Genomic DNA, 24,891 nt, shown 5'->3' with positions numbered 1-24,891 from the left:
AGCTCTGACAGTCAGAATGAGTTTATCAACTTATGTGGACGACGAGTTCTGAAAAGAATTCTGCAGGAACGGGAGGATGCCATATATTATGCTGTCATCTGTGATGCCACACCAGACATTTCCCATACGGAGCAAAATGTGGTGCTACTACGGTATGTTAAATATGACAAAGAAAAAGATGAGTGGGAAATTACGGAGAGGTTCCTTGAATTCAGGGATTTTCTCAAAAAGACGGGGAGTGAGATCGCAGAGATGATTGATGCAGTTCTTCGTGACCATGGGATAGACATCGGTGATTGCAGAGGGCAGGGCTATGACAACGGGGCTAACATGTCAGGGAAAATAAAGGGAGTCCAAGCTCAAATACTGAAGAAAAACAAGCTGGCTACTTATTCACCATGTGCCTCCCACACATTAAATCTTGTTGGTGTGCATGCTGCACAGTCAAGCCCAGAGGTATCCACATTTTTCGGCTGCATAAATCGCCTGTACACATTTGTAAGTGGCAGCCCAGAGCGTTGGGCCATCTATAAAGAGCAAACAGGTTGCTCATTGCATCGCCTATCTGATACCCGCTGGAGTGCAAGGATTGAGGCTGTTAAACCTGTGGCAAAGCACCTACCTTCTGTCCTCAAATCCCTTGATAGCATAGTTATGACATGCAGTCTCACCAGTGAAGCAAGATCAGAAGCTAATGGTTTGAGGAAATACTTCATGTCATTTGATGCTGTTGTTCTTCTCACTGTCTGGCTGAAGGTACTGCAAAGTATTGACAACAGGAATGTTATTCTCCAGTCAGGAAAAATATCACTTGACATAGAAGCAGCCAATATCAGAGACTTGACAGAAGAGATGCAGTCTCTAAGAGATGCATGGGACACTCTCCTAGCTGAGGCAAAGTTGATAGCTGGGGAAATTAATGTTACACCTCAGTTAAGCAAGGAGTCCAGCCGCCAGAAGAAAAGGCGGAGATTCCATGATGAAACCGCTGAAGAGGAGACAACTCAGGAGAGTTCAGAAACAGTGTTTCGGAACACTGTGTTTTATACAGCCATGGACAGTATCATCAGTGACTTGGACACTAGGTTCCGGGGCATTGCACATATTGTCAACGAGTTTTCTGCTGTTCTGAAAGTTGGGCAGATTAGTGAGGGCAAAATCTCTTCTGTGTGCCAACCACTGATCACAAAGTATTCTAGTGATCTTACTCCTGATTTTGAAAATCAAGTAAGACACCTAAACAGTGTATATGCAGCCAACTTCCCCCCTAACCTGTCCCCTCTTGAACTCCTGAATGCAATTTGTAAGCTGCAGCTGCAAAGCATCTTTGGAGAAGTGTGCATCGCCTTGCGCATATTTTGCACCCTGCCAGTTACTGTTGCTGGTGATGAGAGAGCGTTCAGTAAACTAAAAATGATAATAAACTATTTGAGGTCCACAATGTCTCAGGAAAGACTTTGCAGTCTTGCCATGCTGTCAATTGAGAGTCAGTTGGCTAGAAAGCTGGACTTCAAAGACCTGATAAGTGATTTTGCACATGAGAAGGCTCGGCGTTGGGCTTTTGGTGAGAAGAGTTGAGCAAGGACCAGTGATTGAAAGGTTGCAAAAGGAAGCTTGACTCAGTCGGCAACGTTATATTATATATATATTTGCCATTCTTTCATATATTAAGTTCTACTTAAATGATGAGAAATCATATATGGCCATTTTGTATTCTTATGGCGTTTTTGTTTTTGCTGAGATTTTTTTCTCTCCACTGATTATAATTGCTATTTTTTCATGGAAGAGTTTATTTCCAATTTAAGAATCAGTGGTGCAGCAAATAAATGACTCAAAATTAATTCCATTGTATTCAGAGTGCTCAGTTCTTCCCCTACTGTACATGTCAACTGTCATGCTGTTCTTCTTTCACAAATATGGTAATGATAGTCAAAAATACCATTAAAATGCATAATTGTATGTAAAATAGCATCAAAAAATTTTGCCGCTGTGTTGGGGGCCCTGTAAAGGTTCTTTTCATGGGGCCCAAAATCCCTAGCGGCGCCCCTGATCACAGGACATACAGAGCAGCAGGGAGCAGTAAGGTGCCCTGCTCAGGGCGAATGCTCTTTGGACCAGATCCGGGTGTTATGGCAGATATGTTGTATTGTCACCGCGAGGAATCGAACCAGCGACCTTCCAGTCTGATGTCCGTAACTTTCTGCCCATAGTCCAATTATTCTGCCACTTGTCCACCGCCTCTCAGTCTCTCTGAACATATTGAGCAAAGTGTTTTTACAGTACTTTGAAATATCCAGAAATTAGCTACTTGAAGCTAAAAATGTGTGGCTTATTTCGTAAAATCTCTATTGATACTGTCAAAATGCTATTCATAAAAATGACACAGGTAAGACGATATATACTTCTTGTGGATTTAATCCCAAAAAAATAGCACTGGAACACGTTCCAGTGCTATTTTCTAACAAAGCTCCACAGACAGCTGTTTTAAGTTATACCTGCTGTTTCAACCGGGGCGACACACACAGAAGCTACGTCTCGGGTTAGCCTCCGAGTGCATTGTTTTCTATTAAAAAGGTGCTGCGTCTACCGGGACGAAATACACACACACACACAAGCTACGACTCCGAGAGCATTGTTCCTCCACTCCGGACCTGAAATGGGATCTCTCCCCCCACCTGCCAGTCCGATGCTCCCCGGGTGGGGTTCCACCTGCTGTAAATACGTTCACAAGCAGCCATGCCAGAAAGTGCTGCAACTTTAAACACAAACTAACCGCAAACTAGAGTTAGCTCACTGCTGTAACCGTAGCGGGACACACACAGGCTAGAGATTGGTCACAGATCGATAATGATAAGTGATGAAAATGAGACATACCCTGCAGACGTGGGGAACCTGAGCCGGTGAGACGTGTCCGGCTGTCAGGTGTGTGAAGTCAGCGGGAGCACCGCCAGCCTCGCAGTGAGCCGCCCGGGTACAGCTGGGGTCCAATCCGCCACCGAGCAGCCGTCTGCTGTCGTTTTTACACCAATTACATGACAACTGAGAAAGAATCGGCTTAGTTGTCATATATGCGACAAATTAGAAAGTTTTCAGTGTTGACCTGACCGGCGACCAAGATGCATGCACAACGAGGTCCAGAAGAGTTGCCATTACGACCGAGGCTATTGTGACCACCATCAACAAGCTTGAGGCCTCGGCCAAGCTTCCCCAAGAGACGGAGACCACAACTCTCTGGGGTGAAGCTTGCAAAAGTCTTGGCATCTCCAATGGACTTTCCAATAGGAACAGAATAAAACACGCCTATCACCGACACACAAAGCAGTTTTTATCCCATTTTAGAGTCTTTGTATTTCCTTCCTTTGGAAAGATGAGTGTTTTTTTGTAATTACTTGTAAAAGTTTGTCAACATGTCCTTTACTAAATAAAACAATGTATATAAATGACCCAAAAATTAAACTTGTTATTTCAAGTTAAGTCCAGATAGATTGCCATCACAGCCAAGGCTATTGAGGTCACAATCAATAAGCTTCAGGCCTCAGCTAAGCTCCATGAAGAGCAGGAGGAAACAACTCTCTTGGGGGAAGCTTGTAAAAGTTTTGGCATCGCAACTGGACCTTCCAACATGAACCGGATCAAAAACGCGCACTTGAAACATGCAAAGGTTATGGACCTTCCAATAGGAACAGAATAAAATATGCCTATCACCGACACACAAAGGTTATAAAGGTTGTACTTTTACCATTTCAATATTTATAAATATCATAACTTCTTAAAGAAATCCATCAATTCCTAAACTAATTATTCTTTTCAGGGTTTCCTTTTGATGTGAGGATGAAAATTCTGAGAATCACTCAAAATATGTTTCAGATGAATTAAGCACTGAGCCCTCCACAAAAAGCTGGACCAGTTTCCCCACCCACAGCAAACATTACAGCATTCTTTTTTTATTTATATACATTTCATCACCTTTGGAATACCTCTCCCCTGACTATCTGCCTGACCAATGCTAACTACCTTCTCTAGACCCTAGTCTTCATGCATTTCATGACAGGTGTTTTAAACACAAAACCAATGACCAGGTAAAGCCCCAGCTATGCTGTTACTCACCAGACGGACATGGACGTGTACCCAAGACACGAAGTCAAAATCATGTTTATGCACAAAAATAACAAACAAAAATAACAAACCAACAGACCCACCCCCGAGAGAGACACTGTTGCTTATTCCTACCAGGAAAGGTAACTCCAAAGGTAAATCCCTCTAATTAGTGCCTGATAATGAAAGCAATTAGTACCAATGTAAGCTCAAAGTAATGCATTCACACTCTAAAGATATAATACACAGGCGACCAGTACACTATTCCAGGGGAAACTTAACCTATTAGATGCCGATTACTTTCTCAGTGCAGAAAAGAGTGAGAAAAACAAACCTGGATCTGGATCCCGGACGTGCCCCCACTTGTTACACCTTGGCTCATGTGTGCAACAAGAAACACTGAATGGCACAAAGCTCTGCAGTTATAGTATTTATTCTACAGGAATAATACTACAAAGAACAAATACAAAGAAAACCTCCAACTGTCCTTGTGGAGGTAGAACCGGTGAATAAGAGCCCAGAGCCCAGTCTGCAGGCCTCTTAAGTAGTGGTAACCCCAGGTGTGCCACATCCCTGCCAATCACTGGTCTGACTCCGCCTACAGGAGCCTGAAACACAAGACAAGCACAGCAGACAACTCAAGGGTTGTCACTCCATCGTCAGCCAACATTAAAGCATGGCCAGTTTCCCCACAGCCTGATGCCATTACTGCGGATTCATAAAAATGACACAGGTAAAATGATATATACTTCTTGTGGATTTAATCCAAGAAATTATTTTTCAAGTATGCATTTTGTATAGGCTCTATGTCAACAGTTTATTATGAAAACCGGACGTGTGCCCACATGTGTTCTTATGGTTCTTACTCTATCTTCGAGTACTCCGTTGCCGTCCCCTTTCTGTGCGTTTTGGATGCGTTTAACATAAATGTCAGTATATGAGCGCAGTACCATTCTTCTTCTTCTTCTTCTTCTTCTGTCTACGTACTCGGTACGTGTTGTACTTGTATTACTGCCCCCCACAGGACAAAACGTTAATTACATAAAACACGCTTTGAGGACATTGAGGAAACAGCTGCCTGATTTCACTACAAGATCCTTTTTCATTAGGACCTTCTACATGCATCAAATTCTAACATTACTGACATGATAATCCTTATGGTTAGATGTCATATTCACGGTAGTAAATACAGTGACCTAAGAAAATTTAATGTGGCAAAGCAAATACGTTTTATCAAGATATATGTACATTCTTGTTATTTAGATTAATGTCCTCTCTTGTAGTGGTTCAGAATATTGTTTTGCATTTTTATTTTGTATATGTTTTAGGTCCTCATATTTTTCTTTTATTACATATGTTATTATTATTGTTGCTTAATGTTGAAAAGTGTGTCGAAATAAATCAAATAAATAAATATTACAAGTGTATTTGTAGTGGAAATTTCAACTACACGTCCTTTTCATAAAATAAAACAGGCAAAACAAACTTTAATAAGAACCTTGTTCACATAGGCGGAAATGACGTACTTGTTTTGGAAATTGCGTCACAGGATTTTAGCCAAAAGCGGCAGTGGTGAGGAAATTTGAAATCTCGGGGGCTAGCAGCTAGCATACATGCCGGATGTGTACTAATCTGTAAAGTCGTTGTCGGACGCAATGGCTTCATTTCATCATTTACTACAACACGAAAGGCCGCGGTTTGAATCTCCCGCCAAAGTGTTTGCCAAACTAAAATCTAAAGTTCAGAGAGAAGCGATGTACGCGACGGAGCCGCCGCGTAACGTCAGAGAGAAACATGGAGGAGAGTTCAGCCGAGAGGAGAACTTCCGCCTGGCCGAGGAGGTCAAGGAGAACCACACTCCCGTGTTCTACCGCAGTGAAGTCCAAGCTCTCACCCTGTCGCCCATTTCCACTCCTCAGAAAAACTTCGGCTCCTCGTTTTCAAACGACGGGATCCCTCATGTGGCCGAGACGGGACACGCCTTTATGTTCAGAAACCAACACACGCCGACCAAGAGGGGTTTCCTGGAGTCAACAGCGGTGTCTCACCCCCTGACCCTGGGTCACAGAGACCCAGATCAGATCTCAGATGGTTTCACGGTGTCCCGCAGGACTCGAGCAAAGACTCAGCCTCTAATGGACCGCTGTGGGAGGGGTGTGTATGAGGAGGACCCCCGCCGCAGTATCGTGTCCCCTGCCAAAATGGTATCCCCACAGGGGAAGCGGCTCAGGAAGAGAAAGTGGGAGCAGCAGGAGTTCAACAAGGTCAGCAGCAGAAAGGAGGTCGGTGCTGCTGTAAGGAGTCAGACAGACACTCGCAGGGAGGATGAGGGGGACTTCCGAGGTTTCCCTGCTGAGGTGAACCAGGGGACTCGTGCCCCCTTGTTCCCAACGCCGAGATCCATCGCTATGAAACGTGAGATATCGATGCTGCTTTTTCTTGTGCCAATTGTTAAGGGAAGAAAAAGGAATTATGTCTCTTATGGTTTTGCTCTTTTGATCAGGTGCCTGTGTTATGATGGAAAAATATCCTCCGATGTCGCCGGCCAAGCTGTTTGCCTACATGAAGGAGAGGGAAAACAAACGGGAGCATCGGAGGGTTCCTGAAGGCAGCAGCAGCACCAGGGAACTCTTCAGTGAGTGTTAACTCCAAACATAGTTAGTTAAGTGCATTGCTTCACCAAGGTCTTATCCTGTTAACGAACACAGACGAAAACACAACCTCCTTGGTGGAGGTAATAAAAGCATTTTTCTTTACGTATGTTACTCATAGTTCTTCACATAGCTTTGTTTATATTTATATATATTCTTTTTTTTCTATAGGTACTCATTTCGATCAGGCCGGAGACTCTCCTCTCCACGCATCTCACGATATGGATGAAATTGAGGACACTGGCTTTTCAAGGGTTCCAGAAAGTGCAGTTCCTGACAGCTGCTCCAGCGACAAGTCCGCTGACAGCCAATCAGATCCCATGGAGGATGTCCCGATCCCTGTCGCTAGGCCACAGCCAGTTTTGCTTGAAGACCCACTCGTACTTAATTCGCCAAAGATCTCCATCCCTAAGAAAAACCAGGCTGTGTTCCAGTCCAACAAACGGCCCCAGCGCACACAATTCCCAAATGTGAGTAGAAACTTGTCTACAGATACAAACAATCCTAACGTAGGTTTTTTAAACAGTCTTATGTTGTAGAACGTGAAAAATCTGATGACTGATCACTTTTATGTTTGCAGGCACCTTTTATATTTTATTGTTAGATAACGTGTGCAATGGAAATAAGCTGTGGAAATAAGTGTGTCTTCTCTCGAAGTTTTTAGTGCTAATGCAGCATGTGTTTTCCTCTTTTGCAGGAGAGTGTCATTTATCTTAAGAAGTGGTTCTTGAGGAGTAGTCAAAGGGGCCTGTTTCTTGATGGAATCCACACGTAAGTGTTTATATCATTACAATTTAATATTTTTTAAATGCTGAATCACTTAATAATAACTAAATGTATCATCACTGATTTTTGTGGTTCATCTTGTTTTTCTTTCCCGCTCAGCAAGGACAACGTGCCATGGAACAGTAACATCATTGACGACAGGGTTTCTAATTGTGTGGTGAAGACCGTCTCTGGTAGAGTTTACGTTTTGGTTGGCAAGATGAACTTCACCGTCAACTCTGGTAAGTCATATTCACTGAGTTTAACATACATTAAGCATGAAACCTGCGTATATCCATGCAGGTTTTATTTAAAGTATTGCATTGATGTTTGCTTCATATTACTTTTCTTTTATCTTTTGCTTTTTGCCTGCAGGGTTTCCCAAATGGTTTATGAAGAAGTTTGTTAATGGTTTCCCTCCAAATTGGAAATCGCTTTATGAGAAGTCTCTGTCTGAGTAAGAAAACCTATTTAATTCCAAGACAACCGGTATACCATGATTGTTTTTAGTGATGGCGACATTAAGCTTCATGAAGCATTGCTGCGTAAAGTAATTCATTAGGTTTAATGACTAATAAGTGCTTGCAATTTTGTTTTGCTGCAGAAAAGTGGAGAGGACCAGTGAAGGGAAATCCATCATAGCCAATACGAAATCCGCTGCATCCTCCAATCAGTCTGCGAAGCGGAACAGACAAAATAATTTGAAGACGCGTGAGTACAAGACAGGGTTCCTACTACGGTCATGAAAAACCTGAAAAAGTCATGGAATTGTAAAATGTTTATTTCCAGGCCTGGCAAAGTGCTTGAAAAAAATTAAATCCCAAAAGTTTCGGAAAAGTCATGGAAATTTGTTATATTCATATTTTCATGTCATTAAAGACCTCAATCAAACTATTGTCTCATTCGTTTGTGTCATTGAAGGTATACTGTGTGCTTTCGAATTCTCATTGTAAGCTTAAATACTAAATTGTCACTTTCATGTATACACTGAGATTTCACTAAATGTTTGATCATGGAAATTTGGTTTAAAGTTATTGAAGAGTCATGGAAAAGTCATGGAAATCCAATTGGTCAAAATGTGTATGAACCCTGACAAGAGAAACACTTGTGCTAGCAACCCAGTAAACAAAAGCAACAGGTCCTCGTATCCACAAGTCTTCAGTCATTCACTGGGAAAAGGGATTTGCAAAATAACTCTTTGTTTCCCCATTTTAAACCGGTCAGACATGTTAAAGTAATTTTTTCTGTTTTTCCACTGTTTTCCAGCTGAATTCTGTCCTCCTGCCATCTCCTCTTCCTCTTCCACCAGAACATCTCAAAGTGGTCGGGTGATAAAGCCACCTCTGGAGTATTGGAGAGGAGGAAGAGTCATTCTGGATGCAAACATGAATGTTACCATTCATGAATGTTATGATACCTCCATCTGCATCCCTGTAAGCACCTCAAGTTGAGCCCACGTGGGTTTCATGATAATCCAGCCTGTATTTTTTTTTTTATTGGTAAGGACCAGTTATGGTGACAATGTTTAATTCCTGTATCTCACAGGAGGTTACTACAACAGTTTCTGCGAGGACGTCACAGACGCCTGCCCGTGTGTTCCTGCCCTGCATCGAAGGTAAAGATAAGTGATATAATGTGGCTGTAGCAATGTGATATAACTTATGAGTTGCAGGCAAACAAACTGTCTGTGTGTTCCAGGCGATAAAAATCGAAGTGAAACATCCTGTGACGAAGAGGCATCGGCACCAGCGAGGAAGGTCAAGGCTCCGCTCCGTAAAAGCAAACGAGCCATGAAACCCAGTAATCCAGCTGAACCTTCTGTGGAGGCAAGAAGCAATCCTGATGGATGGACTGGCAGAGGAACGCGGTCTCAAAGCAGGAGTCCACCCATGGACAAAACGGTGTACGTGGACATTTTACCTCAAAAGCAAAACAAGCCTGAAAAGGCTACAACACAGAGGCCGGAAAAAATGACTCATGAGACCAGCAGGCTGCCAGAGAGGAGGAGCAAACGGACTCTAAAAGCATCCCCCGAATCTCCCACTGTTCATGAAGAAACATCCCAGCCACAGTTATCAGGTGACGACTTTTCTACTAAGAGAAAGAAGGGGGGAAAAGGAGTGTACGTGAAGAATGGAGGTAAAGGTCGCAACCAGTCGCAGCCAAGCCGAGGTTCCCAGTCGCTTCAGTCTTCGGAGTCTTCTGATGAGAGCGTGAAGGAACGGAGGAAGAGAGGAACGTCAACAAAAAATACCAAAACAGCACAAACAAAACCTAAACAGAGCAAATGCACAAAAATCTCCCCACCCACAAACCTGATGCCCAAGCCGACACATTCCAGCAGGACGCAGAAGACGAACAAAGGCAGCACAGTCGTTCCTCCACCAGAGCAAGATGAAGACAAGTGGACAGAGGCAGAGCTCATGAAGCTGCAAGAGTATGTCTTTTTTTTTTCTTTGTGCAGCATTAGTGTAACACATATCCGAATCATAATCTCATTGATGCCTGTATTTGTATGCATTTGTTTTCCAGGGCCGTGTCCTTCTATCCTAAGCACATGTCCGGTTACTGGGCAAAGGTGGCAAAGATGGTAGGAGCTCGTTCTCCAGAGGAGTGTTACAGCCAGCAGACGTCCCAGGGAACATCACAGACGCCCGTCAAGAAAGACAAGAAACCCAGGAAGGAAAAAGTGGAATTGCCAAAAGATCCAGGTAGAGAAATGTCCCTGTTTGGGGTTTGTGTTGTGCATCCTTTTGTTGGTAAAGGAGACAAATTAGCAGTCTAGTTATTCAATACAGCAAAAGATATATTGTGTTGCATTGTATATAACAAAGTTATACTTTAATGTAACGTTTTTAAATTATATTTAGTATTGTATATATTTTTATTCTATTTATTTCATTCATCAATTCATTTTTTACTGTCTTAATAAACCAATGAATCTTTTGGTTTGATAAATTGTCAGAACGTTGTTTTGTAGGTGCAATGGGAGATTTAATACATAACACAACAAACAATTATCTTCTGGTGTTTAATTTTACCCATCTGCGGATGGGGGCTCAAAGCTTGTTCCACGGTGACAGATACAAGACATTTGGCCCTGAGCCACCCAAATCACATTTCATTTATGCTTAGACAAGCTCCTCCTCACAAGAGAAGAACGTTTATCCAATCAGCTCTCTGAGTGTGTGACCAGGCTGGTCAGACATTCTGTCTCCATCAATCTGCATGAGCACTTCTTTGAAGTCTTACAACACCATGACATCTTGTTTCTGCTCAGACTCAAGAAGAGGCTCTTGAGTGTGAAAACCTGTTTCTCTGAGACCCCTGTGTCTGGTCAGTAACATCTATAGTCACTCTGTTGCATCTGCTGGATTGGCCCCCTGCTGTGAAAACCTTTTTGTTTTAGCAACAGGAAGAAATCTCCAGCAATACACATCTGAGCAGAGTACGTTACCAAAAACTTAGCGTTACAAGTCTAAACTGCAGAAACATAAGGATTATCATAATATTCTCCATATATACTTGTCATTCTTTCATTAAACTTATCTAAATACAGAATAACCCATTACAGTAGGTTTTTAAAAATATATTCTGTAAAATATCAGAAATGTTTTGGTTTGTTATATTTTTTGCAAATAAGTTCACTGAGGTTGATGATGATATCAAATGTTGTGCTCTGTCAGTTTATCTTCTGTAACAAATAACCAATGATTAAAACAGAAGCCTAAGAAAAATAATTGGATGTAGCGAGAAGGAATGAAGTTTTGACTATTCTTAACTTTATATTTTAAACGTGTATTAAAAAATTATCTGAACTTTTTCGAGAGGACATTCAGACCTTTAACAAGCCATCATTCTGCATTCAGTTACAGACTGTCCCATAATTTCTGCTCGAGTTGGAACCTTGAGGAGAAAGCAGCAGGTGCGTCAGTTCATGGAGGCCATGCCCACAGAGGACGTAGAGGACGTTTTCAGCTCCGCGTACATGCAGAACAAACGCTATGAGGTTTGTGTCTTTTCCGTGATGTTAAAATGGGAGTTTCAATCTAATGATTATTGACACTGTACAGAATGTAGGATTTCTCGTTCTCATGGGTCCGTCTCTGTCCACAGATCCCCTCCATGTGTGAGAGTGAGGAGCATGAGTTCACAATGTCGAACTTGGAGCCCCTGACCCCCGTGTCAAGGGTTTACCCTGAAGTGAAGACCCCTCAGTGCCTGTACATATCGCCTGGCATGATGGGCTCTCCAGACAAGTGCATAATCTCACTACAGCACGCTAGTAGTTCTTAAAAGTGGATCCATGTAAAGAAAATAAAACTAAACTTGAAATATTCTTGATTTGAAGGGACAAGGATGACAAATTCGTTTATCAGCTCCAGAAGAGGATGAAGAAAAATCAGTTCAATGTCTGCAATCAGGCTCAATCTTCAAAGGTTATTACTTCACTGATTCACACAGGTCCACGTCTGAGATTCTTCTCTGGAAACATATGGTTTATTGTGTTGTATTGGTAAAACATTCCTTCTTTGTTGTGTTTCTTTCAGAATTGCACATCAACGGGACGAACAATGAGACAATGTGGTAACACGGGTAGGTTTCACAGAAATGTCCTGGTGATGAGTTTACACTGGTGTAATGGAATCGTTAGAAATTGAATCCTGACACTGACGGGAGGCCAAACTAATAGAAACCTATTACAATTTTAAAAGCAATGGCCCGTCAGCAAACACCAGTGCATAGTTCCTGTATGGACTTTGACCGGTAGAGGTTTTTAACTTGTATCTATCATCACCATTTTCAGAAATTAGTAGAACACATTCCAAAGGCTTTAACTGAAAGCAGTTTTACTTCACCTCTATCGCAAAAACCAGTCTTGTTGCTTAAAATAATTTCTTCCTTTTCTTTTTTCAACAGAAAATGACACCTTTGTCGTTTGGCAGATGTTTCCAGAAAACAACGTGGCGGCGCCTGACAGCGGAGAGGAAGAGGACTTTTATTTCTCAGACAGCAACTGATCGGAGTCGGAGCTGATGCATCATATCATCATAAAAGATCTGACAAGTGGATCAAATGTGAATAATAAAAACACTTCCAGTTTTGCAACTGTCTTTCACATGAAACGAGTGGGGGGGTTAATGTTTCTTTTTTAACATGGAAACTCTATACACTGTAAATATGTTGTTTAAAGTCTGAGCACCAACAGTCAGTTGAAATTAATCCTTTAATAAACAATCTTAAATTTTTAGCTTATGGTTTATTTTTGTGTTTTTTACACATTGAGAAGAAAACAATAGTTTGTGTAAGCGGTTCACAACCTTTTTGGCTTATGACCTCAAACCAAAAAATGTATTACTGTTCAAATATGAAAGACTTAAATAAGTGAAGAATTTATTGTATTTCACAAATCTGAAATATGACTAAACTATGAATAAACAAATTTATGTACTAAATGTGTAATTTTCTTCTCTCATTTCTCTATCACTTTGTAGCCTCTGGATGATCCATTTGTCTTAATGCTTACAGAGCTGTGTTACTGCCATTGGTGGATTCACACTTTAAAAAAAAATTTGGACAAAATCTAGAACTTGCTGCTGCCAGATGCTTAATACAGATGTGATGATAAAAACGTGTGCAGTGCTCTGAGAGATTTGTTGAACCCATCTGTCACGATGCCGGAGGATGAGAAGGGGGTCTTTCCTGCACCTTCTACCATGGTTGAACGAGCCATGTGGATCTTAAAAAAACTCACAAGAAAATCTTGAATTTCTTTCTAGAAAGAAAAGTTAATAGCATTAAGATTTAAAATGTAAGGTTTATTGTTGTATCAAGTCCATTGAGTTTGACCTGAGAAAGATAGTATTAGGTCACATGTTTTAATTCTATCTCAGATGTAATAATATTTATCTTTTTTATTCATAGATATTTTGTAAGTTTATAGATATCAAATATATAGGTGGCATATTTTTGTATAAAAACGTGTAAAATATCATAGAAAGAGATAAAGATGTGTTGTACACATAAAGTTATATTTGGGTCGAGTTAAAAAAAACAGATCACGTGAGCACGTGTCACATGACCGGTGCGACCTCCTCCTCAGAGACACAGCAGCTGAGCTCAGTGGCAGCAGAGGACACGATGAACACGCTGTGAGTGATGTTTTCAAACAGGATTTATTTGTTCTTATCGTTTCCTCTGGACACACCCGGGTAATAAAGGAAGTCCGGAAGCGTTTTACTCGTTTAACGTAGCTTCCGTTGTGTTGTTCCTGCGGTTTGTGATGACCTAGAGCAGAACTAGCTGCTGATGCTAACATGGCAGGTTACAGTGTTCACACAACCTTAAAGCTGCTGTCAACAACACAGACTCTCTGTTGTTACAGTGAGAAAACCTGGGTCTCTCTGTGTGTGTACAGTGGTAACAATACGTTTAATTTGAACTGCTAACTCTCACTCAGACCTTGGTTTCCCTATAACTCATTGAAATGAGGTTGTGTTTTGACTATTTCCGGCTTATGACCCGTTTCCTAGCACAAACATGTTGTTTTTCCTTCCACCAGTTTGACCCTGTCCATCTCCTGGTTGTCCGTCTCACTGGTCTGGTGTGGATATCTGGAATATGACCAAGATGTCCTGTGAGCAAACGACTTCCTTATATCTGTGTCATGTAGTGATTTTTATCCATAAACCCTCTTTGTTTATAGATACGCACAAAAGTACAATATAGGTCAATATGGAGGAGAGAGTGATGTTTGTTCAGGAGGATTTTATATTGTTCATATTATTCACGGCAGGACAAAATATAAAAAATGCCAATAGCATTAACTGTATGACATATTGCATGAAATGGGATATGGTCTATATTTGAATGGTGCTTCTCTTATCTTGATGGCAACTCAAAGTGGTTTAAAGTGCATTATTGCCATTTAACCATTCAGACACACACACACGTTCAAACAGTGCCTTAGCATGCAGAGCTTTCTCTTGTCACACATCATATACACTGCTTAGCTTGTCCAAGGGGAAGGGGATTGAACTGACAACCTTCTGGTTATAAGACAGACCCGCTCTACCGCCTGAGCCACCGCCTCGTAAATGTCAGTCAAAATAAAAAAATTGTAAATATCATTAACTGAAGGATTATAAACCTCTTGGATAGAATAAGAAAAATTGTGTGTTGATGTGTCGGCGAATAGCAAACGTGTGAACTAAAGCTATAAGATCCAGTTAATGGCAGAGAATTCTGCATGAAGCTTCACTTTACAGTAGAATCTCCACGAGGTGATGGTCTGCTCTGAGTTCAACAGGTTGCTCAGCTGCTGAATCTAATCAGGAGACAAAGAGCTGTTGTGACACTGTTGAGAAACGCCGCTCTGAGTGAAAGATCATTGTTCAATGTGTTTCCTCTTTCTTCAGGATTCCAGAGGACTGGAGTCATGTCGGTCGGGTCGATCCTGCAGAGCAGCTGGAGCTGACCTTTGCCCTGAAGCAGCAGAATGTTCATCTGCTGGAGGAAGAACTCCGACTGGTGTCCGACCCTGACTCGGCTCAGTATGGTCAGTAATGCTATGTCTGTTTTTCATAATATGCAGCAAATCCCATGAGTGTGATCTTCTTTTGGTTCTTCACACAGAGTGACACTTTCTGCTCTGGACTCAACAGGTAAACATCTCAACCTGGAGGAGGTCGCCTCCCTCGTGCGTCCGTCTGAATTGACCCACAAGGTGGTGCGTCACTGGCTGCAGAGTCATGGGATTACAAGCTGCCTGACCGTTAGCACTCAGGACTTTTTGCAGTGCACGATGACTGCAGAGTAAGCATATTTTATTCTGCTGACCTCACAATATATTCCACTTGTTCTTGACACAGTTACAGGACGAAAAGGCACCTTTTCTGCTTCTGCACCCTGTGTGTGTGTTTGTGTGTGTGTGAATCATGCAGAGCCCGTGTTCTTCTCCTCTGAGCTCCTTCCTCATTCTGTGGTTTCATGGTTGAAATCAAAACACGTTTGAGCTGCAGCCTTCTGCTATTCTTGCCCTGAACCAAAACCATTTTCTGACATGAACTCCAGAGAATGTCTGCAAAATTAGGTCAGGACATCTTCTGGAGCTTGCCTTTCACTTATAAAGAACGCAGCAGGAGAATATTATAGACAGGACAATCTCCAGCATTTCCTGGAGATTTTCCGACAAGGGGTGGCTACTGGGTAGAGAAGGCAGGAGGCAGGACATGACGTATAAATTCCACTGCAGAAATCACATGTTTTTTGTTACACCACATTGACACCGGCGTCCGGCCTAATTCACCAAAAGCTCTTCAATTTCCTGTTTGGTGTATTCTCACATGGGCTCCCTTGGACATTTTACTGAAATTTTACCTGGAGGTGGGCAGGAAAAGTTCTGTACAGATCAACTGACTCCTACATTTGCATTATCACATACAGCGCCTCCAGAAAACTTCAGGAGAATGTCTGGAGTTCAGTGCATGTCTGAAAGCAACTTTGGAGTCATATCAGTATTTTTTATCTAACAATGAGTTTCTTAAGCACACACAGATATGTTCATGTTGCAGGAGTGGATAGGTGATATGGTGTTTGTCTGGTTTGTGTATTCAGAGATGCAGAGACGTTGCTTCCAGGAAGCAGGTTCCATCGTTATGTCAGAGAGGGACAGTCTCTTGTGAGGTCGTCGGCTCCGTACTCCGTTCACGATGATATTCACCAGCACCTCGACTTTGGTGAGGATCATTTCTTTAGTTGTAAAATATTTGTCTGTCATCTAGAATCTTTGTATATTTGGCTCAGTATATATTATTATTAAGGGAAAACGTCTCTAGGTGGACTGACTTCTTTTCCCTTCCACAGTTGGAGGGCTTCATCGCTTCCCTCCCAAAGGACAGGACCTCAGTAAACAGCGGTCTAATGGAGGGGTCCACCTTGGAGTGACTCCTGCCATCTTGAGAGCTCGCTATAACCTCACAGCAGCTGATGTGGGAACAAGCCAGAACAACAGCCAGGCTGTAGCTCAGGTACGTCCTGCTCATACGCCGCTCGAGTGTAATATGTGCAAGAATTGGTTCAAACACAACAACTTTGGTATTCCTGTTTGTCTCGGTTAGTTCTTGGAGCAGTATTATCACCCTGCAGACCTGGCTGAGTTCATGAGCATGTTTGGAGGAAGCTTCCAGCATCGGTCTCAGGTGGATCGAGTTGTGGGCACCCAGGGAGGAGGCAAGGCTGGCATAGAGGCCAGTCTGGATGTGGAGTACATCATGAGCACGGGGGCGAACATCTCCACATGGGTCTTCACCAACCCAGGTGTGTAGGAGAGGCTGAGTGTGCGTCTCGTCCCATATTCACAACGAATAACTATAATGGAAGTGAAATATCAACGTTTCATCTTCCTCCCTCAGGCCGTCAGGAGACTCAGGAGCCGTTCCTACAGTGGATGGTCCTGCTCAGCAACATGTCGGACCTGCCCTGGGTTCACACGATCAGCTATGGTGATGATGAGGACAGCCTGTCTACTGCCTACATGACGCGCATCAACACAGAGTTCATGAAGGCTGGTGTCAGGGGGATCTCTCTGCTCTTTGCTTCAGGTCAGTGATTCAAATATTGGTGCAGATCCAGGAAACTGTTTTATCACTTTCTTTAACAATGAGAAATTTTCATGATAAAATTCAGGCATATTTTGGAGTCTGATATTTATGAGTGTGAATAATTTGATTCTGATCCAAATAAAAATCCAGATCTGGTGAATTTAATGTAGCTTCATTACTAGACTGTAGACTGTCTAGTTTTGTTTTCATCCGTATGGTGAGAAGCTATGAACCAATTCCTGTTTCCACTGGTACTAGACCACAATATGAGGAAGTTAAGCTGCAAAGGCAGCTGATGTTACAAAAGGGACGTGTGTCCTTTCTGTGGCTTTGCCATTATTCTGCTATCTTATCATCTCACTCCCATGATGAGGTCATGTTACCTATTTCCATAACTAACAATGGTTATTAAACTCAGTTAGATGAATGTTGCATCACTCATTTCTGTGATATTGTGTCATGCTCAGGTGACAGTGGTGCTGGCTGTAAACATTTGGGTAAAGAACAAAACTCCTTCCGGCCTAGTTTCCCAGCTTCAAGGTAAATCATCAACTAAAACCGGACCTGCTCTCCTTTCTTTTTATTATTCATATCCGAATCCACAAATACATATAGTATGTAGTTTGAGAAAATAAAAAACTGGGAAAAAAATGTAGTCGCGGATATTTATAAAATGCACCAAACCATCTAATGCTTTCTATTCTGTTTCTGGTTCTCAGCCCTTATGTTACTACAGTGGGAGGAACCTCATTCAAGAACCCATTCAAGCTCACATATGAGGTCACCGATTACATCAGTGGAGGCGGTTTCAGCAACGTCTTCAAGATGCCCGACTACCAGGTAATGGATCATTAGCTCTTTTAATGCTTAGCTCTTACCGGCCGTGTTGTTTATGTCGTGTATTTGTGTTCCCACAGGTCAGTGCAGTGGAGGGGTACCTGAAGACTGTAGCAGCAACCCTTCCCCCTCGGTCATACTACAACACCAGCGGCAGGGCCTATCCAGACATGGCTGCCCTGTCTGATAATTACTGGGTGGTCATCAACAGAGTGCCTGTCCCCTGGGTGTCTGGCACCTCGGTAAGAACACACCACACTGTTCCCGAACAGAGAATTGACAGTGTGAGAGACTCATTGTGTACACCGTAACTATGCTGTGTCCATAACTTCATCACGTCTCTTCATGTGTTAATCGCTCCTCCAGGCGTCGACCCCGGTGGTCGGAGGTGTGCTGTCTCTCATCAATGATCAGCGACTGCTGAAGGGCCTGCCTGCCCTGGGCTTCCTCAACCCTCGCCTCTACAAGCTCAAGGGACAGGCCCTTTTCGATGTAAGTTATTACTGTAGTAAAGTGTATATATAAAGTCACATGAAAAACAGGAAGACAGTTAATGTTTTTCAGAAAATGTCCCTGCAGTGGGACTAAAGGCTCATTTTCTGCTGCCTCTGTGTAAAGAGACGCGTCCGTTTCAAATGACCTAACTGACGCCTTACTTCCTGCGATCATTATGTTGGTAGAGTCTCAAGATTCTGACAACAACAAGCATGTTGACCATAGAGGAGGTCGTGGTCATGTTCCTGTAAAGAAAGAGGAGAAAGCGACTGTTTCCCTGAGCTCCTTAAATGTTAAGCCATTGTTGAAATTCCTTCCTCTCGTCTTACAGTCGTCTCACTTGAATTACTGGCTACACTGCCCCACACAATCTCATTTTTCATCCAAATCCATAAGCTTTGTTTCCGCTCATTTCTGTACATGTATCTGAAGTTAAGCATATCAGGAATTACCCTTATCATTCAGTGACTCATTTTGTTCAAAAGATGAAAAACTTTTTTTGCGGCTCATGGTTCGCTCTCTACGTGTTTTGCGGTCTTATCTCCAGGTGACTGAAGGCTGCCACCTGGGCTGCCTGGATGAGCAGGTTCAGGGGAAAGGTTTCTGTGCTGCTCCGTCATGGGACCCTGTCACAGGCTGGGGGACGCCAAACTACCCTGCCCTGCTGGCTGCCCTGCTGGCTGAGTGAGCACGTGCAGTTCACGAGAGCAGCTACTGGACTCACATCCTGACTCTTGACCAGGTGCCTGATGCAAAGACTGTAGGGTGTAACGGAGGGACACTACCCCTATCACTTTGGACTCTTGCCTCTTTTGCCATTTTTCTCACTTACGGTGGTTTTAAAAAAATAATTATTATCACTTCTATCAATTTAAGGATACACAACTCCTGCAACAGTGTATTCGTTTTCCTAAAAAGGCTTAAAGCTGTTACCTTGGACCTTTTTAGGTCAGGGATGTGAGTGTTTGTTTAGTTTTTGTAAAGCTTCACTGCGGTTTCTGCTGTTGAGTGCATTTTAACTGACCCAGATTTCTCAGTGAAACACACCTGCAGGCAGATGCTTGTTCACAACAATCTTAGGCTTTAAATTCATGTTACTAATTTCTCAGCAATGGGAGGTTTTCTGCTGGCGCCATAAAACAACTGATAAATGATGATCAAATTAAAATCAGGTTCCCTTTAGATACTTAAGCTTATTTTTTTAGATTAAGATAGCGTTGTGTGTTTGATGTCAATCAAATCTATAAATAACTGAAGCAATGATTTCACCAGATCAAGGATTTTTTTCATATAGACAGATTTGGTGTTTAGTTACGGCTAAAACGTGTAAAATCTGTTTTGCCTTGTTACTCTGCAGGGATAAGCAAGTTTCAAATGTCATTTCACTAAATGGATAGATCTGCATGCAATTTAAGAAAAGTCGCTGTTGTATTTGCACTCTTAAGGAATCATACTTCATGTTCGGACTTACAGGACCTTTTTAAAACTTGATTTTACTTTGACTTGTTTATGGCTACAAACTGCACTGTAACTTCTAGTGAGCCAGCATCTTTGCACTCGTTTAAACAAATCTTTTAATCCTGAAATGAGATGTTTTAAAGGTGAGAGACTGCCTGTGCTCTTATTTGAGAGTGAATGAATTTATTATAGATGGATTTTTACCTGTACATGTCAGCTGATCCTGAGTCAAGTGTGTAAAAGCTGATCTGGAGTTTTTCTACCAGACGCCTGAAGAATGTTTGATCAGAAATTAAATGATTCAATTTAAAATGCAAGTTGTGATGTTCCCTCCAGTTTACTAGAAAGAATTTAGGTGACATTGTTTAAATTCATCCAGATGTCACTTTGAAGCTGCTAAACCTGTTTTAAAATGTGTTAAAAAATATCAACTGTATATTTGCAGAACACTGAAGAAATAAAGATTTGAGAATATTTCTCTGCTTCCTTGTTTTGTTTTCCATTTACAAAGAGGAAATGTGAAGGGAAATAATTGGCACAACCTCAAACAAAGGCCACACATTCTGTCAATATTTAACTGTAAATCAGATCAGACTTTGACTCAGGTTTGTTTAAAGTGTCAAATTCTTATTTTATAAATAGTTTAAAGCCTTTTTGAAAAGGAAACATTTATTCCAATATCACAGGTCCTTTAAAAAACACTGCATGATTTGTCTCTTAACTCTGCTGCTACTAAAATGGTTTAATAATATGGTTATTTTATGTAATTATAGTTAAGGTTTGAGATCTTACTGTGACCTTTATACAGTCTGTGGTTGTGACAGGACAAATAAGGATTTTTGTATTGGTAGTGCAAGGGGGAAAAACATTTTTAATCAGTGATGACTATTGGAAATTACATGGCTATTATCTACATGATTTTGATATTGCGTACAAAACGAAAATATGCAAAGACCACCCAGTCCACCCTTGAAACACACACACACACACAGGGAAAAGGGGCAGGTAAAACAAACCGGGACACTCTTACTACACACATTACCACAGAGCTTATGTCAAACAGTGTACAATATGCACACTCAGGGAGCAGTACAAAATTGAAAAGGTGTCATTGCTAAGGATCGATGCAAATTTGACTTGTATTGCAAAAACCTTTTTTTCTGGTTGTGTTAAGGTATAAATAAGTTTTTAGGTGCAGATCCATGAATTAACATCTTCACAAGAAGAAAACCGTAGATTGATCCATCCAGGTGATCCATGGTCGAGCAGGAGGCCTGAGGAAGCTGGGATTCTCACAAGTATCTTGTTCAAACCCTCCATGTGTATATCAAAAAGTTTGAGAAAAGGTTTCTCAGTTCAAACCTTTATCTAGGGACGATACAAAGGGGACTTCTTATGTCATAAAGCAGGCCACGGGACATTAGTCAGTCTCTCAAGGAGCAGAGTTGCAGGTCAGATCCTCTGGTGTGTCCACGCTCGCCGTGAGCCTGGTTCACTGGTTGTTTTTGGCTTTGGCGTGTGTGAGGATGTGAGACTTCAGGTTGGTTGACTGGGCAAATTTTTTGTTGCAGCCGTCAAACGGACACACATACGGCCGATCTCCAGTGTGAATACGCACATGTGTGCGCAAGTTAAAGTCCAGAGAGAAGCGTTTGCCACAGCCCTCAAATGTGCACTGGAGACGAGAGGGAGAGAGAGTTAATGCAGCTGTTTCTCAACTTTCCTCACAATTAAAAATTGTATCACTTTTCCATTGTATGCTGTATCTGAGATGGTTATAACAAGAACTTTTACAAACAGAATAAGCAGCTTAAGGTTAGGAAGCTTAACTGGCATTCACCAATGTAAGGAACTCACCTGGAAAGGTTTCTCTCCTGTGTGTACAAGTTGATGCCTCTTCAGTTTTGAACTCTCCACAAAGGCTTTTCCACATTCGGCACAGACGTGCACACGAGGCCCGTGGGTATGCAAGTGCTTCCTCATCGCTGAGTTGTCCCTGAACATCTTGGTGCATCCCTGGGAGGGGGATAAAACAGATAGAGCTAATCCCTCGGGACATGTTCACTCGACATGTTCATATCAGTGTAGAAGGCTATACATGCGTTATGCTCCTTATACTAACGAACGAATACATGCATGTTCTCAATATAGTAATCCATAATAATCACATACAAGAATGAGCTGCTGTTTTGTATTTAAAATTGAATTGATCAACACCATATATAATAAACACAACATTGCACTCACTTTGTGTGGACAAGCTATCGTCCTCGGTGCATCGTCTTCTTTTACTTTTCTTGGCTTCATTCTGCAAAAGAAGTAAACATGACAATGTTATGAAGGATGATTGACACAATTGTCAAAATTCCTGGAAAAGATACATTGTTAACATTTATTCAAATCACTTGGAAAACCCCTCTTCTGTTATTGGGCCAGGCACAGTCTCAGATGTCATTATGTTCAGTACTGAATTTCATATGAAGACAGTTATGAGATACTGCAACATGTAATTTTGAACCTGTTTTTTCACCCCATTTTTCAGCGATAAGTCTTAATTTCTGTTATGAAAAGTTTGTATGAAAAACTTATTTGATTAATTATTATTATTCTTACAGCACAGTGAAAATGCCTTGATGGAACATAAACATCCATTTTACCACGTACCGTGCAAACTCTGCCAGCTGTTTGGGGTCCGACAGGTCGATGCCTGGGATGCCTCCTGGAGGAAGCTTCTTCCCCGTCATGTACTCGGAATAATCAGGAGGCGAGTTCTCTCCTGCGATTTGTTCTTCATGGTCTATGTCCTTCTTGTCGTCTGAATGAGAGGGACAGATCCAGAAGAAACTCATTAAATACATTTAGAGTTAAATGTCTGATCACGTCACCAATTTGTTAAGATCACCCTTTACTGGTACCATTTTACTACTAGAAAAAGGACAGAACATTTAAGTTTTGACGGGACAGGTCACTTTTTGATTTATTTATCTAAAAGATTCTCAAAGGTAATCAAGCAGAACTAATCAACACTAAACAGTTTTATTACAAAACGAGTAAACCTCAAGCGTAAATAGTTAATAAAAAAACATATTACGTATCAAAACACACATTGTAAACATAGCCTGAGATCACTGGGACGCGATCTGCTCAGGTATCCAAACACGGAGAGGCAGCTTTTAGTCATTATGATGATATTTCATTTTCTTTTTATGTTCGAAATTTACACATTGTTCTCACTTCACTTAGTATGTATTGTATACACAACTTGATCTTTAGTAAAAATCTCTTTAACCCTTTTATTTTACACATTCCCATTTTTTTTATTGCTTGAAATTGTTGTAAACTCCGTATATTAAATGAGTTATGTAAAACAAAAACAAATACAAGATATGAGTTTATATTTAAATGAATATTAATTTGACACAATTTAAACGGCGCTGTGTTATATAGCCACAGATGTACATGTAAAAAAAAAAAAAAAAATACTCTGTGTATATACCTCATCAGAATTATATCATATTTCCCATGGCTGAAGATCGTCACTTAGTTTAAACACATCCTCGGCTTAACTCGAGTTATTTATACTTTTATAAATAAAACAAGCTGTGGTGCGTTCACTGCCTCGGTGGTGGGAAGAATGAGCGGGTCCTGAAGGCAGCACCTCGGGCCGCTCAGTTGAAGTGAACTGCGCCACAGCGGCCTCCTCCTCGCGGATCGAGCTGCACCCGCTCCCACACTCGCCGCCATCTTCGTCGGCCAAATAAACGCCATTTTTTCGGGCCGCCATACTTTCTCGACCGGGGAAATATGGCGGCGCCCATCGACACATAAAACATGGCTTCCCATAAAAACAAAAACATTGCAAAGGAGGTTTTAAGTGGTTCGGAGCGGGGGAATCGGCCACACTTTGGCGGAGCACAAGGCCCCGGCCAGGCCTCGTCACCCGGCGAACACGCTGCGAACAAAGCGAAGCAGGAATTCACTCCGGACTCTGAACTTACCCGATGACCACATAGTGACGGAAAACTCCCCCTCCAGAGTCTTGATCTGGACCTGCTTCTGCTCCCACTTTCGGCCCATGTCTCCCCCGCTCATGTAGCTCTTTTTGCCCGCTTTCTTCCCGCTGCCAGCCCTCTTCATTCGGCCCGAGCTCTTCCCGGCCACAGTGACCAGCGTCTGCTCGATGTAGTCCTCCTCCACGGCGGGCACCGGGATGAGGATCTGGTCCTCGTAGTCCTCCGTGTTCATCTCGGAGTCGTCCTCTCCCACCACCTCCTCCCGGGTCTGCACTAAAATCACCTCCTGGTGCGGGTGCATCGAGTCCGGGTCGTCCAGCGGCTGTAACGCGATCATCGGCTGGTGTTCGCAGTCATCGCCAACTATTGTTGTCTCGATTGTCTCTACTTCGATTTCGTGTAGTTCCACTATTTCCGCAGGCATGTCCGACCCGTCGGTCTCTATGTACAGGGTGTCCCCCGACGCCATGTTTATTTTGGTGTTTCCTCCTGTTTAAGTGCTGTTTTGTTTCCAGTGTGTCTTCTCCTCTCAGCCGTCCTCCTCCCTCTCCGTCAACAACTCCGCTCCCCTCAACTCTCGTCGCCACAGTGCTCCACATATCAAGTCTCGCGTGGTTTGGACCCGATAACTCCTGTTAAGCTGAGCAGGAAATCAAAGAGAATATCATGTTATTTATTTATTTATGAGGTAAAATCAAGATTTTCACCATAATAATATATTATTGCTTCAAAATAACATAGACATGTTAGAAAACTTAAAGTCATGAAACAAAGACAAACCATTGCATCTGAGTCTTTCCCAACGTGTCAGCTTCTTTATTTTTAAAACCATGAATATATAATTGTAACTGAAGGTGTTTTTTTTGGACAGACGGACAGATTTATTTATTACAGTCAGTCAAGTTACACCATCAAACCTCTCAGCCCCTGTGTCGTCAACAAGAAACTTGTCTATTTAATTTTCTTTAAATAAAA

At 42.0% G+C, this 24,891-nt stretch overlaps 3 protein-coding genes across 3 annotated transcripts; 2 read left to right on the top strand and 1 right to left on the bottom strand.

Moving 5' to 3' along the window:
* Nucleotides 1-5,643: 5,643 nt before the first annotated feature.
* mis18bp1 (MIS18 binding protein 1) lies at nucleotides 5,644-12,967 on the top strand. Its single transcript, XM_053434322.1, has 16 exons — nucleotides 5,644-6,510; nucleotides 6,599-6,730; nucleotides 6,918-7,216; nucleotides 7,444-7,517; nucleotides 7,632-7,753; nucleotides 7,887-7,968; nucleotides 8,116-8,222; nucleotides 8,778-8,944; nucleotides 9,057-9,126; nucleotides 9,210-9,948; nucleotides 10,044-10,222; nucleotides 11,381-11,520; nucleotides 11,628-11,770; nucleotides 11,863-11,950; nucleotides 12,062-12,107; nucleotides 12,432-12,967. The coding sequence occupies exons 1-16, from the start codon at nucleotides 5,751-5,753 to the stop codon at nucleotides 12,530-12,532; spliced, it is 3,249 nt and encodes a 1,082-aa protein (XP_053290297.1). The 5' UTR covers nucleotides 5,644-5,750; the 3' UTR covers nucleotides 12,533-12,967.
* Nucleotides 12,968-13,577: 610 nt separating this feature from the next.
* On the top strand, nucleotides 13,578-19,936 carry tpp1 (tripeptidyl peptidase I). Its single transcript, XM_053433756.1, has 13 exons — nucleotides 13,578-13,663; nucleotides 14,074-14,148; nucleotides 14,930-15,069; nucleotides 15,176-15,326; nucleotides 16,128-16,249; nucleotides 16,377-16,540; nucleotides 16,631-16,829; nucleotides 16,925-17,113; nucleotides 17,581-17,653; nucleotides 17,833-17,953; nucleotides 18,031-18,192; nucleotides 18,317-18,442; nucleotides 18,993-19,936. The coding sequence occupies exons 1-13, from the start codon at nucleotides 13,590-13,592 to the stop codon at nucleotides 19,131-19,133; spliced, it is 1,737 nt and encodes a 578-aa protein (XP_053289731.1). The 5' UTR covers nucleotides 13,578-13,589; the 3' UTR covers nucleotides 19,134-19,936.
* Nucleotides 19,937-20,754: 818 nt separating this feature from the next.
* yy1a (YY1 transcription factor a) lies at nucleotides 20,755-24,521 on the bottom strand. Its single transcript, XM_053433757.1, has 5 exons — nucleotides 23,902-24,521; nucleotides 22,568-22,718; nucleotides 22,151-22,211; nucleotides 21,761-21,919; nucleotides 20,755-21,578 (listed from the first exon to the last, which is right to left on the bottom strand). Exons 1-5 carry the CDS (start codon nucleotides 24,383-24,385, stop codon nucleotides 21,396-21,398), a joined length of 1,038 nt encoding a protein of 345 aa, XP_053289732.1. The 5' UTR covers nucleotides 24,386-24,521; the 3' UTR covers nucleotides 20,755-21,395.
* Between the last annotated feature and the right edge of the window lie 370 nt (nucleotides 24,522-24,891).

The sequence above is a fragment of the Pleuronectes platessa genome, chromosome 11 (genome assembly GCF_947347685.1).
Source record: "Pleuronectes platessa chromosome 11, fPlePla1.1, whole genome shotgun sequence".
Taxonomy (NCBI): Eukaryota; Metazoa; Chordata; class Actinopteri; order Pleuronectiformes; family Pleuronectidae; genus Pleuronectes; species Pleuronectes platessa.
Note: the sequence above shows the minus strand (reverse complement) of the source record. Positions and strands in the feature narration are given on the sequence as shown.